Source organism: Camelus bactrianus, chromosome 7 (assembly GCF_048773025.1).
Source record: "Camelus bactrianus isolate YW-2024 breed Bactrian camel chromosome 7, ASM4877302v1, whole genome shotgun sequence".
In the NCBI taxonomy this organism is placed as follows: Eukaryota; Metazoa; Chordata; class Mammalia; order Artiodactyla; family Camelidae; genus Camelus; species Camelus bactrianus.
In genome coordinates this window covers 66,007,922-66,021,671 of record NC_133545.1, presented here as the reverse complement: position 1 = coordinate 66,021,671, position 13,750 = coordinate 66,007,922, and the positions used below count along the sequence as shown (strand labels likewise).

General features: G+C 40.7%; 1 protein-coding gene across 6 annotated transcripts in view; it reads left to right on the top strand.

Annotated features, from left to right (window-relative positions):
• ADAM22 (ADAM metallopeptidase domain 22) overlaps positions 1–13,750 on the top strand; it is a 209,682-nt gene continuing 195,932 nt past the window's right edge. The window contains exons 1-2 of one of the 6 annotated variants that reach the window (XM_074367518.1): positions 1–4,404; positions 4,869–5,029. In XM_074367518.1, the coding sequence (XP_074223619.1) occupies positions 4,317–4,404; positions 4,869–5,029 (249 nt within the window). In that variant the 5' untranslated portion in view covers positions 1–4,316. The remainder of the gene's footprint in view (positions 4,405–4,868; positions 5,030–13,750) is intronic. The other 5 variants (XM_074367519.1, XM_074367520.1, XM_074367521.1 and 2 more) reach the window with 5 other exon arrangements.

Sequence of the window (13,750 nt, the reverse complement as noted above, 5' to 3'; positions counted from 1 at the left end):
TAAAAAGCAGAATTTAGGCTCTTGCAAACAAAGGCCATTAATTAGCATCAATTTTGCAGGCAGTACTAGAGGGAAGTAGCCTCCTTAAAATCCTAGCCTCCCCCCTCAAAAAAAATTCTAGAGCTCTGGGCAGTTAAAGTTGCAAAAATAATTTATTAGCAAAATGCATTACTCAAGCAAGAAAAAGATACATGAATTTTGAACACCGGAAGAATAGCATGTGACCAAAATAAATGAGACTTGAACAATAAGAAACCAAGAACCAGACCGAGACATAGATATACAAAGCCATATCTACTGAAGGATGTCACAATTCCTTAATGAGAAAATAAGTTAAAAGTATCAAAGTCCCTATATATTACTTAATTTTACTTGATTGTGCTTAAGTGTACAGTAAATTGCATTTAGCTTTTGTTCTGTAAGTTCAGTTGTCAGCAATTTTGCTGACTTCAGACCTCAAGCTAAATGGCAAATGATTATTAGGAATAGGTGAACTTTGTTAAATTATCAGATTTAGTAAAATCAAGAAGGCAGCTTCTGTAGAAGTTGAAGAAAACTTTGATTTTTGACTTTTTAATCTCTCCTAATAGCAAAAATAGTGTTATACAATGTACACTCAGATGGGAAGCACAAATTCCAAGAGGGTCAAAAGAGAAATTAATTGCAAGTCGGGCCACTCCTGCTTCCATCTGTTGGTTCCCAGACCTATGTATTATTTTATCAGACATAGCACCATATAAACATTTTGAACTCAAAGTGTATACTGCATCCTAGAAGGTGATACCCCATCCTCAAAAATACCACCTCCACACCTTCAAGTTGATGCTATAGCTATGCCTTCAACAGGCCTTTCTGATGCTCTTTCAGGCTGCTTTTGGGTGATTCAGTACGTGTTAAGACCCGTGGATCACCTGATCATGGGCTCACTCCCACACCTTTGCTGTAAAGTCAGTCCCCTGGTACAATGTGAAATCATGCATCAAAATTCTCAAAAAGTGATGGTGTGAGCAGGAAAGAGCGACTTTTAACCTGGAGTACGTCTGTTACTGTGCCTAGCATAGTCAACTTGCCATGAAGTGCCTGGTTGGTCTCCTCGAGAGGCTGTGCCATATGAGGAGCTTAGTGTTGGTCTCTGTTTCTGGCAGGCTGAACATTTGGCAATGGCAGAAACACTAGATAAACTTTAGAGACTAGGAGCCGATACTATTGAGCCCATACATAGCTTTCATCCCTGTCACCATAGCCCTTTTCCTCATGTACCCATTTTGCCCGCATTAGGGTGGATTAACATGTGATATAAAGATATTCACGCTTCATGCCCACTCCCATATGCCATATGCCTCTATCCTTTATATTCAATCTTCCAATCTTTTTCTTCACCTGTCCCTTAACAGCTAGTCAAATCTTTTTTCACTGCGCCTGAGTTCATGTATATCTAAATTCAGGCCACTTCTCTTTCCACACAAAGGGGATGACCAGCTATACCACTTGCAGCTCTGCCCATTGGGAAGATTTTTCCCTTGTGACTGGCTTTCAATGCCAACCCTGAGTGGAGCTGTCTCGCTGTTGCCATCTATATTCAGCTCGTACCCACACAAGTAACTAGTCCATGAACCAAGTTTGAGATTTTTCTCCTTTTTCATCTAGACTTAAGGGATGGACCTGTAGGGGTGACCTGGGAAGAGGAACTGATGCAACAGTGATGGATGACGTGGGGTTCTGGGCTGCCTACTCATGGAATTTCCTTGAGCCCTCTGGTCCTGCTTTTGCTCAACCCTGGATGGACCAGTTCCATTTTACCATGGATTACTGCCGCACTTGTTCCAAGTTATGTCTTGACAGGTCTGATTAAACACCAGCTCATGATTGGCAGTTGTAACCACCTGAGGATTTTGCCCTATTGTCGGGTGCTTTAATCTCTCATACATCGTCATCTCATACAACAGTCTGTTTTCACTTATCAAAAAGTATATAATTCTTCACAGAAGTCGTCATGGCCTTACTCTAAAATCCCCAGGGCCTCGGTTGTGATTTCCTAGTGGGGCTTGCCGTAAACTCCAGTGATGTCTCTAGGACCTTTGAACATGCCTGGTTATACAACTGCAGAGTTTTTCCTGCTCACAGCTGGCAGTCTTTCATGCCCCTGTGAGGACGCAGTATTCCCGCTTGAGATATACTGCTTCAGGACCAGAAGAGGCCACCTAAGTATTATGCTTCCTTTTTCATGCTTGGGAAGTTCAGGATGCAAAAATTTGTCCTTCACTTTGGATGGCATGTCCTGGCTTGCCCCTGACCACTGGAACTCAAAAAATGTTACTGATGTGACAAGGTCCCTGAATAATCTTAGGGTATCTCACCCTCTAGACAGCATGTGTCTTATCAGAGTTTCCAATGTGCTAGCAACTTCTTGCTCATATGGTCCAATAAACATGTTATCACTGCTGTAATGGATTAATGTGATGTTGTGTGGCATCCTTTCAAATTACAGTATGACAAAGGACAAGAAAGTTTAAATAGCCCTGGGGTGAAACTACAAATGTATTCTGTAACCTTTTCCCTGTGAATATAATAAACTGTCTGACCTTTTTTTTTCCTAACAGGGATGGAAATTATCCATCTACCCAATCAATGTCTGCCTACCCTGTACCTGGGACTATGTTCTCATTTGCAGTGGTAAAGATACCACATTTGGCACTTCAGCTGCAATTGAGCCTACTACTTAGTGCAGTTGGTCGGAGTCTGCTGTCAATCTTTATGACCCATAAGAGTATGATGGGAATCAGCCATATTTTAGTTACTTAACAGGGGCTCTAACTTCCTCCACCACCTCCAGCAACCCAAGTTTAGATTTTTTTTTTTTGATTTATTATTTGGCTGAAAGATGAGGCAGTTTCAGAGATTCCTACTTATTTGGTCTTCTTTTTTTCCTTTTCTTCCTTTCTCTCTCCCTCCCTCCCTTTTTTCTTTTTCTTTCTCCCTTTCTGTCTCTCTCTTTCATTCTCTCTCTCTCTTTCTCCCTCCCTCCCTCTTCTTTCTTTTTCTTTCTTGTTTTTCACACTATAATGATTTTTATCCTATAGGCCAGGGACACAGTGTGAATGATTTTATGAAGTACTAAATACTTCTCTTCTACTAAAATATTCCGAGGCTAAGCAAATGACATTTTTGGCCCACTGTGAGCCAAACCTTTGTCAGGACTCCATTTATTAACTGGTTGCCACATGCCCCCATTATAATAGGTGCTTTGGGTCCCAGGCACCAATATCAATTCAGACCCTGCATCCACCAAATATTTGAGTACTCTTATCTTTTTCCGCAGTACACAAGTACTCAAGTAAATAGAGGTAAGCCCCTTTGAGGAAGGACTTGGGAATCATTACCATGTGTCTTTGACATGTGCTGCAGGGTCCTTCTTCCAGGGACACGACTTTTCTTCAGGCAGCGGTTTCTGGGTGGAAAAAACTGACTCAAGTTTGGAAACCGTACAAGAGATCACCAGGGCACTTTTCACACTGTAGTGTACAAAACGGTGTTTACTCGGTGTATCTGACAGCAGGTGCCTCTTGTACCATGTCCTTTACCGCTGTATCCCCTCCTCTTAGTCAACCCCCGGACTCATAGTAGGTCCTCAATCAATATTTGCTGAATGATTTACTTACCATGTACTCTTGAAGGTTTGATTGCCTGATAATAATTTAAGTAATTTTTAAATTTGCGGGAAACATGATTTCAGGGATCCAATGGCTGAATCCCAGCTCCCGCAGCGGTTCATTCGAGCATCTTCGGTGCCAGGAGTCCTGCCAGCGATGACCTTTCTTTTTTCTGCCCTCCTCCTCCCTCCCGTCTCCAGGAGGTAGAGGACCCAGTGGTCACGAGGTCTCGACAGTCCGCGCTGCGGTGGAGACGAGCGGGGCGCGGGGAGAGAACTACATTTCCCAGCTGACTCCCGTGCGCGCGCCCCTGCCCGCGCGCAGGGGGCGAGTGCGCCAGGCGCTTGTTCCCCGCAGAGCGCTCGTCGCCCGCCGGAGCTTCTGCCAGGAGATGAGGTGGGAGGCGCTAAAAACCACTTAGCTATAGCCAACCGCCCAATGCAGCACTCGCTCGCTCCCCCCGCCAGCGGAAGCGCCCGCGGAGCACAATGCAGCACTGAGGTAGCGCCGCGGTGGAGGCTGCAGCGCCGCGGCCGCCGCAGCACCGGCTAGGGCTGGGAGGGGGCGGCCCAGGCGAGCCGGGGGCCCCGGGCGCCGGATCCGGACCCGGCTGCCCGGGCATGAGGAACTGAGCGTTTCGGGCGAGGCCGGCTGACAGGCAGCACCATGCAGGCGGCGGCGGCGGTTGTGTCCGTGCCCTTCGTGCTGCTGTGCGCTCTGGGGACCTGTCCCCTGACGCGCTGCGGGCGGCCAGGTAAGTTCGCCGCCCTCTGTGGCTTCGGGACGTACCATTTCCCGGGCATCGTTGCAGCCCTCAAGCGCATTGTAAAGGGGCATCTCCATTTCCTGAGTGCGCGGGGAGATTTTTTTATTTAGAAGGGTGGTGAGAAGTGAAGCAAAAATCCAGTGTGAGGGGCGCGCAGATGCATTAGACGCTTTAGGTCAAATGCCTATTTTTCTTCTGAAGTGAAAGAGGAATGCGAAGGATAGGAGAAGGGTGCTCTGCTTCTGGGCCCCGATCCTGGCTGTTCTCAGATGAACTGGTCCAAGGCTCTCCGTCTGGTGTCTTTGCGTCCTTCCCAAATGGGGTCCAAGACGGAGGGGGAAGTGGAATCTTCATAGGGGAGATATCGGACCGCAGGATGGACGAGGGTGGGTCAGGGTAATTATTTTCGCCTTTTCTCCCCAAATCCCTCCTTGTCCCCTTCCTGCCCGAAGGAGACGCCTCGTTGACGGAGATGGAGAGGAGGAACGAAAACCGCTTCCTGGAGCGCCAGAGCATCGTTCCACTCCGGCTCATCTACCGCTCCGGCGGTGAAGACGAAAGTGGGCACGACGAGCTCGACACGCGTGTGCGGGGCGACCCCGGCGGCGGGCAGGTGAGAGGTGTGGTCTGGGGGCTGGTCCTCCGCGCGGCCCGGCCCACCCCGACCCCACGTTTGCTCTCCGTTGCCCTGGAGATGTAATGTCTTCAGTGAAACGAGCGAAATTCTAATGCGAGTCATGCATGGCGCTCCCTGTGCAAAAAAAAGGAAGGAGGTGGGGTGGGGAAGTGTTGGACAAAATGCCAAAATAGTCACAGGCTGGGGACTTTGCTCCAGAGGAGTTTGTGCGGGATGCCTCCAGCTGTGCGGCAACCCAAGCAAAGGGGCGGAGACCCTCTCTCTGCCGAGCAAAAGCCCTGCGTGGGAAGAAGGAATATAGTGTTTTGGCAGGATTTGCATCATCATTATTGTTGTTGTGGTTGTTGTTGTTTTAAATCTCAAAGAGAAGACTTTATGTGATTTAAGCCAAGACTGGTACTGTAGGAAAATTGGAAAAACAAGCCTAGACGTCCCTAACTAAACTAAAAATTAAGCTGAACTGCAAGGTTCTAGGCTCACTCACTTTGTGGACATTACAGATGTACCTGTTCACCTCCAGAAGAGGCGCCCCCCTCCCGTCTTAATTCATTGGTAGCAGTCCTTTTGGTATGAGGGCCACGTTGTTTGGGGGCATTTATAAATTATGTTTAAATATATCTAACTACCATTTACCCATATTTAGATCAAAATCACACATCCACTGGTATGCCTGAAAATTATTTGGAATTTCCTGGTTAGTTTAAGTAAATATTTGGGGGCTCTGTAAGCATTTTTTGGTATTTACATACATCATCCCAGCAACCAGTTCACCCACCTGTAAGTACATATTAAGATAGAACTTGTTCATGTAGTTGAAAATTTTGTACACTTCACTGAAGCAAAGGCAGGCTGATCATTTTCACATGTATAAATATATTCTTAATACTTTAAGATATTTTTTGATGATGTGATAGGCATAGTAATTTATTTGTAAGTGTAAGAATAAGTACAAATAGAAAAATACAACTTAAATCTGTATTTGTAGCCAAGTACTTAGTTCTGTTAAAATTTTAATATAAGATGGAGATTAATTTAAAGGGCTATAGTAATATCCATCAGTTAGATTATTGTAGTAGAAAATCTAATATGCCAGGCTTTAATGATGGATTCTATCATTTGAGTTAATGTTTGGTAAATACCTATTTTTTTATTTGAATTTTATTTACTTATTTGAATTAATGGTTCGTAAATACCTTTTCCATTTTGACTTGTTTCCAAAGTAAAACTGAAGAAGCATAGGACACCGGTCTTACTTTTCAATAAATTAGAATATTTCTGTGGAGGAATATTCTCACATTCATTTACAACTTTTGATTATAAAAAATCTCAAGCACACAAATGTAGGGAGAATATTATAATGACCTCCCAGCTTCAGCAATTTGCAACCCTTAACCAATTTTGTTTTATCTACAGACTACATATTTTCTTTCCCTTTCTGTATTATTTTGAAGCAAATCATTTCATTCATAAAAAAATTCACTATGTACCTATAAAAAATAAGAATTTTAAGAAAATATAATCATGATATTTCCATAGCTAATATATATTAAATATTAAATGTACAAATATATTAAATACATATTTAACATAATATAAACATAGTAAATAAATATATACATAAATATAATATATATATGACTTTGATCCATGACACAAATAATGTCTATGGACTGCAGTTAGTTTAATTTTTTGTTTTTTAAGTCTTTTTAATGCATGGTTTCCTCCCTCCCCCAATCATTTCCTTGTTTTTTTCCATGCAATTTATTCATTGAAGACATGGAGTCTGTCATCCTGTAGAGTCTCTCACAGTCCAAATTTTTGCTGATGTAAACAGTGCTTTAAAAAAATCACAAAGACTTTCTCAGAGAGGAAGGGAGCCAGGAGAAGGTAGAAATGCAGGAAGAGAAAACTGCAGGATTGAACCTGGAAAGTCATGGAGTCTCTGCCCTTTGCTGGTCATGTACTTAGGTACCCTCTGCCCTCTGAATTAGTGAAAGACCACCACTCTTGGACAACAGGCTGGTCCTCCTTTTTGTCCCCATTTTGGAGCACTACTTCTGCGGTGTTTTGGTTCCTAAGCCTCTCCCCTTGGGGCAGAAGATGCTCTGGGCTTGTGCAGCCTCTGCTGCCCACAGCAGTAAACCTTACAATTGAGAAGAATGACTCTGGCTTTTGGTGAGGTGTGAATGGATGGGTGGGAGGTAAGTAAAACAGCATGAATAGATTAATTCCAGTCAGAAATGAAAGTGAAGACACTGTCTTGTCATCAAAGTAGTTATTCCAAGCAGTTATCTGAGTGCCTGGCCCACGGTAAGGTACATGTAGTGCATCTGGTTGGTGTCTGGATCACCTGGGAGCCACTGCCATTTACCAAGCTCCTTAACTACTGTTAGAGGTCACTGGCTACTTAGACTGAATGTGGCAACTGCAGTTGTAAAGACGTAGTTGCCATAGGCCAACTTTTGCTGCAGTTAGGAAACTAAGGAGTGGTCCTGCATTTTGGCACTCCAATGGGAGCTGTCATTGAACCTAAAAACATAAGTTAATTCTGTATGGGCCTTGTTATTTCTTTGACGATTAAGTAGATATAATTTATGGCATCTTAGCTACCAAGAAATAGTTCCAGCAACTTCCTTTCTACTTCAGAAATACAATGAGGATGCTTTTCTATCAGCTCACAAAAACATGTATATTTATTTGTTGTTTTGTTTATTTAAAAGGCATTTACTTACTTGAGTTCATACTGTGTACCAATTTTTGTACAAGGCCCTGGGGATTTAGCAATAGAAGACTCAGTTCTACCCTTGAAGGACTTTTCAGACAAGTAGGAAGATCGATGAATGGATACTTTCCCTTCTGTGTGATTTTCTGAAGGTGATCACAGAGAGCTGGGGAAGCAGAAAAGACGTGGTACTTAATCCAGATGAGCACACAATGAGTGTGTCAGAGGGAGGTGCTGAATGAGCTATGTTTTGAGGGTAAGTAGGAATAGGCCACATTAAAGGGACGGGCATATCAAACTGAAGGGGCAGCAGGAACATGGGCATGTGGGAGTCAGGACACATTTTTGTTAACTGCAAATAGGACTAAAGGGACAGATGAGACAAAGCATGGAAAGCAGAATATAGAAGCTGCAGCACCTTCATGATGTGCTGAGAAATTTGGACTTGTCCCGAAGGCCATTTAAGAATCTCCATAAGGAAAGTTACTGACCAGATTCGTGTTATTGCGGGATAACCCTAATTGTTAGACATGAATAACGTTAATTTCAAAGGCTGAGTGAATGTAGTTGTTCACTTGAATTCATTGCTAAATGCCAATTCACCTACTCATTAAGCTTCACAAGAACTTAGTTACTAAGTATACTTAGTTACATACTATAAGTGAGTTAATATTTTAAAAGCACTTAAAACAGCTCTGGGTATACTGTAAGCACTATGTGAGTTTTTGTTAAATAACATTAACTCCCTCATGTTGCTTAAGTACTATTTAGAAATTGTATGACATCACATTAATGCAAAATGGTGCCCTAGTTACCCGAATTTAACACAGTCCCAGAAGTAAGTTACAAATTACTCGAGTTTATGTAACTAAGTGGAATCTAACGGTCCTAGAGATGGAAGAAACCTAATAGGTCATCTAACCTAATTCAAGAATTACTTCTCACCTGGTAAGATCGAGTCATTAACCTAGAGTGAGGAAACCAGTAATATATTCCCTGATGTTTCAGAAAGCTCATAAGAACTGTGATGGTATAAAACAAATAATTTTACTTTTAATGTGTTATTATTTCAGTTTTCATCACTAAATGGAATAGCACTTTTATTTTTGGGAAAAAATTTTCATTCTAGTCCTGTGGAAATACTGGCAATTTGATTGATATGAAATAATAATTCTGTTGCTATGAGTCCATATGGTAAAAGATTTCTTTACTATATGGCCAATTACTTGAATGCATACTTTATTTTCATCCTGAGTTGGATGATTGGCCCAAACTGAAGGCTTATTGTGTCCTAAAGTCCTAGAAATGGTAGTCAAAGAAGTGATATTTGATTATGGGTAACCTTGCTATCCTGAAGATTGTCTACCTAGTCTGAAGTCATTTTGGTCTTGTAAAATAGCACTCAGAACTAGAATATTCAAAATATTCAGTCTTTCTTCTGACTTGAAAATGTGCTAAAAAATTGTATGTTTGCAGACAATAGGATAAAACATATTTTTAACCGGATACCCCCATGGGCAAGATATCACCTACCAAGTCCTACTGATGGTTTCATACTGATGATCATGTAATTGCTATTTTTAAGGAGAAGCACCTTGATGGCTACTCCCTTTTTGCTAGCCAAGCATGATAGATTTACTGTGGCATCAAAATTAGGTTATTTGGTGGTTGATTATGATGTGTGGTTACCCCACACATTTTCAGTACCTTGTTTTGCAGCCCGTGATTGTTTCTCTACAAATAGCAGAACTTCATTTTCTTAGAAGTCTTTGTTGTCAGCGAATAGACAGGCTACTTATTTTTTTTTTTTTATCTCATTGCCTGGAAGGTGTTGCAGTTTCTCAAGTGGTCAGCCAAGTGCCAAGAACATGAGTCTACCATTTATTAGAGTTTTGATAATCTGTAATGATTGGGGAAAATTCAGAGTGGTCACAGGATGGCAAGTGGTAGGTAGCTGTGCTCCATTTTTATGAGGGTATTTATACATCTGCCTGAGTGTGGCTGAGCTGTACTTAAAATTGGGTTGTTTCACTTGGGAGCACTGAGTCAGCTTGACTGTAAATCGTCTGCAGTACTGCTTCCTGGGCGGAAAAGGACTCCTAGGAGTTACAGCTTTAGAAATATTTAGCAAGGATAGCACAAACATCTTTTTTTTTTCTTAATGTGCATTTGTTAAACCCAAGTAGCTCAATATTGATCAACTTTTGCCACCCATCAAAATTTTGTTCTGCTGATGCTAGAAATAGGAAGGAGGCATTTCCCAGTACGTTTTTATTCTCCTACTAACCTCTTATAATTAAATAGCTGAAAGAAAATGAAATTTAGAATTGTAGGAATTTTCCTTAAGTATTGTTTTTAGTCTGGGAGATCCCAATTTGTATATATTTTTGGGTGTCTTTGAAATTCTTCATCATGATTTTACTGTGTGCAAAAGAACCTCATCTTGCATTGCTTCTTTACAGCAACACACGGAAAACTGTGAATGACACTAAGAGCTTATGAGTTGATAAAAATTGTCCTTAGTTTTATTTGCTTTCTCTTATTTGAAAGAATGCCAAGTGTTCTATCATTTTTAGTGATTAGATCCCCTTCTGAAAGTACACGGAGGAAGGCCTGCTTTCTTGTCATGTAGTGTTAATAGTACTCTATAGCTCCAATGGGGCTCAGACAGTGCCACATTTATCATTAGGGATTATGGATAAGCTGCAAAGGGATAAAGGATGTTATGGAAAAGAGTGGAAGAGAGTACAAGAAGAGGAAGAGATAGATCTCGAGGAGAATGGTGAGAAGGAGGAAGGAAAGAGAAATCAAGAAAAGAGAGATACTTATAATAATGTTGTCATGTTATGGTATATATTAAAATATTTAATAAATGGTAGCTTATATGGTTACTTTTCATGTGCTGAACAGTTTTCTGGGTTCCTGATACATGAGCTCATTGCAAGTCCACAAGAATCATGTGACAGGTAATACTTATCAGCTGCAAAATTGCAAAGCTGGTAGGCAGCTGAGAGAGCATTTGGCCCCAGGCACTTCAGCCTCACTCCCCTCCAGCTGTATGTTTAAGCAGTATGCTAAACTGGCCTTAAGGCAGAAGGCCATCAACATTTCCTTAGATATCATTCTGTGGCACTGGGATCAAAGATTTCTTACATCTGTCCCATAGGAACTATATATTTCTTGCAGCCCTTGAAAATACTTTTAAAAGTTCTATAGTCGTGAAGAAACTTGCAGAACACAATAGGAATGCTTCATTTCTACTGTCTTGAGAGTGAGAATGGATTATATAAAGATAATTAACATTTAAAAGGTGGAAAACACCTCTTGCAGGATGTGTGTTTTGTTTTGGAACTGGATGTGTATGTGGATTGTTATAATCTTTCTTTGGAAATCAAAGATTTTAGTATCCAGTAAGTCAACACCAAAATTGTATATGCTCATTTGTGGTTTAAGCTTCATAAAACGGGAACATTCAATGCTGAACAGAAATCAGTAGTCACATATCTTTTCCAAATGAAGATACAAAATATATTTTGTGTCTTCATAGACAAGTAGCTCCAGAGTCAAGAATGTGAAAGGATTTACATAAAAGAGATTAACCAAAATGATAACTTCTGTGAACATCTAGCTGGATGTGTTTACTTTGGTAATAAAATCGTTAGGAAGCAAATATTAAGGGAAAGTGTTGAAAAATAACAATGAATATTTCCTGAATATTTATCATGTGTTAGGCACTGTGCTGAGTTATTTACATGCACTAGCTGTCACTCTGCGGTAGGTATTATTGTAATACCCATTTTATGGATGAGGAAAATGAAGCTTAAGGAAGCTAGTTAACCAGCCCAAGGTCATACAACTAATAAGTAGTAGAATTAGAATAAGAATTCTCAAGGAAAATGTTAGAGATCCACATACAATAACCCTTTTGTAATCTTTGCTATTTATTTTAATGTGGTCACCCATTCATCTGTGTGTTGGAACAAACCTACCATTTCTTTAAAACTCTTGGCCCTGCCCATGTCTCCTCTCTCATTAACTTCTTTCAGGGGTGAACTGATGTCATGTTTAGCACTTGGTATATACCTTCATTTCTATGTAGAAAGTAGAAATGGGTATAATTTCTACTTCTAGCTCAGATATTCTTTTAACCATGTAGAGATATCTTGAGTCTGCATCTAAATGGCAGCAGAGAATATCTTTATTCTGAGTACTTGGTGGAGTTTAATCTGCCAGAAATTCACTTTAAAGGAACTATTTATAGAAAATCATCATCCATTCCTCCATAGTGTACTGGCCTCACCTCCAGAGATTCTGGGGTGGGGATATTTTTTAAATCTCTCCGGTGGATTCTAATTTGCACCCAGGGTCGAGGAGCTCCATATATTCTCAAGATTTAAGGTATTTTTCCCTTAAATCTCTTGGATTTAAGTCAGTCATGAGGGAGTTTGGTATGAGTTGGGATTGATTTTCTCAGTCACTCCCCTGACCTTTTCGTGCAGGATTTTTCTAAAGGTAAGTTGAAGGACATTGTAAGATATATTCCTGAGAAACCAGTTACAGTACTCATTGAAGTCTTGGAGACATTATGCATGGTGTCTCAACAGGACCAAGAGAAGAGATTTGTAATGTAACTGTGTTTCCTTCCTTGACTTGGGTGCCAGAAGTTTAGAGGCTAATTGTGCCCTCCTCCTAAGAGAAAGTCCCAGCTTTCCCAGATTTTGTGGTAGCTTCATTCCTATCTCATTATCATGTACCTTCTCCCCATCCTCATTTCCACCCAAGAGTCACCTAAAATCTCTCTGGACATGATAATTTGTCAGTCTGGGAAATCATATCTGTGCACATTTTTAGGTGCATGTTAAAGTTAGATTCACGTAAATATCCAGGCTTAAAACATGTGATCTTAAGACATGTCCTCTGTCTCCTTTTCTAAAGTTGTCCTGTTCCCCTATCCTCCTTATCACCCTTACTCTTTTTTCCTTCCTAGCACTTGACTTTCCTTTTACCAATGGACCTGTTTGTTGTCTTTTTTTCAGTATGCCATCGCTAGACTATAAACAACATGAGAACAGTGATCTTGTCCGTTAGTTCACCACACGTCTCCGCTAGCTAGAGCAGTGGCTGGTGCAGAGTCAGTGCTTAATAAATAGGTTTTGAATTAATGAGTTTTCCCTCTCCCCCAGGTTCCTCATCTACTTAAAATTTTTATCTTATCTTGTAATTATCCACATAAAACAACCTGAAATCCTTTTTGGAACAAGATAGGGTTCCAGATTAATAAATACATGAATAGTTTGTCTTTTCAGATATTGAATGTACAGTCCCTTTGATGATTACAATGATTTGACACATAAATTGAATTCAGTGTGCTATGTTTTAAAAAATATAAATATATCGTGTAGAAAAACTGATTGTATACTTCTAAGTGTCCTTTACTTCTGATTTTACCTTTTGAGTAGCTTTTAAGACAGAAATCTGTTTTCCCTAGAGCAGACTATTTTATATAACTTGATTTGGAAAATAAACAATGTTGTACCGTGACCCAGAAATATCAGCAGTTCTAGCTAAAAAGAGGAGTAAGGAACTTAATCTCTCCCCCCTCTTCTTTCCACTCTGCCCCCAATCTGTTTGTTGTCTCTGTTGAGGAGTTTTTTCAGACTCATACTCATCAGCAAGGGTAAATCCACATTTTTCTTCTTTTTAAAAATTAATTTTGTATTGGGATTTTAGCACTTAGCAATAGTTGCCATTTTGTTGCATATTTTTATTTTGTCCCGAGTAAAGAACTTTAGCTAACTTTGAAGATGGGAAATCAATGGTATTTTCCAAAGCTTGGCCTCCAGAGCTTATATTTTGCAAGTTGTTTTAAAATTTTTACCCAAGGCAGTAGAACCGTTTCACAGTTTTCTTCAACCACTTAATTCTACTTGGCAGAGATTCATATCTCTAGCCTTTCCCTCTAGTTGGTCAATTTC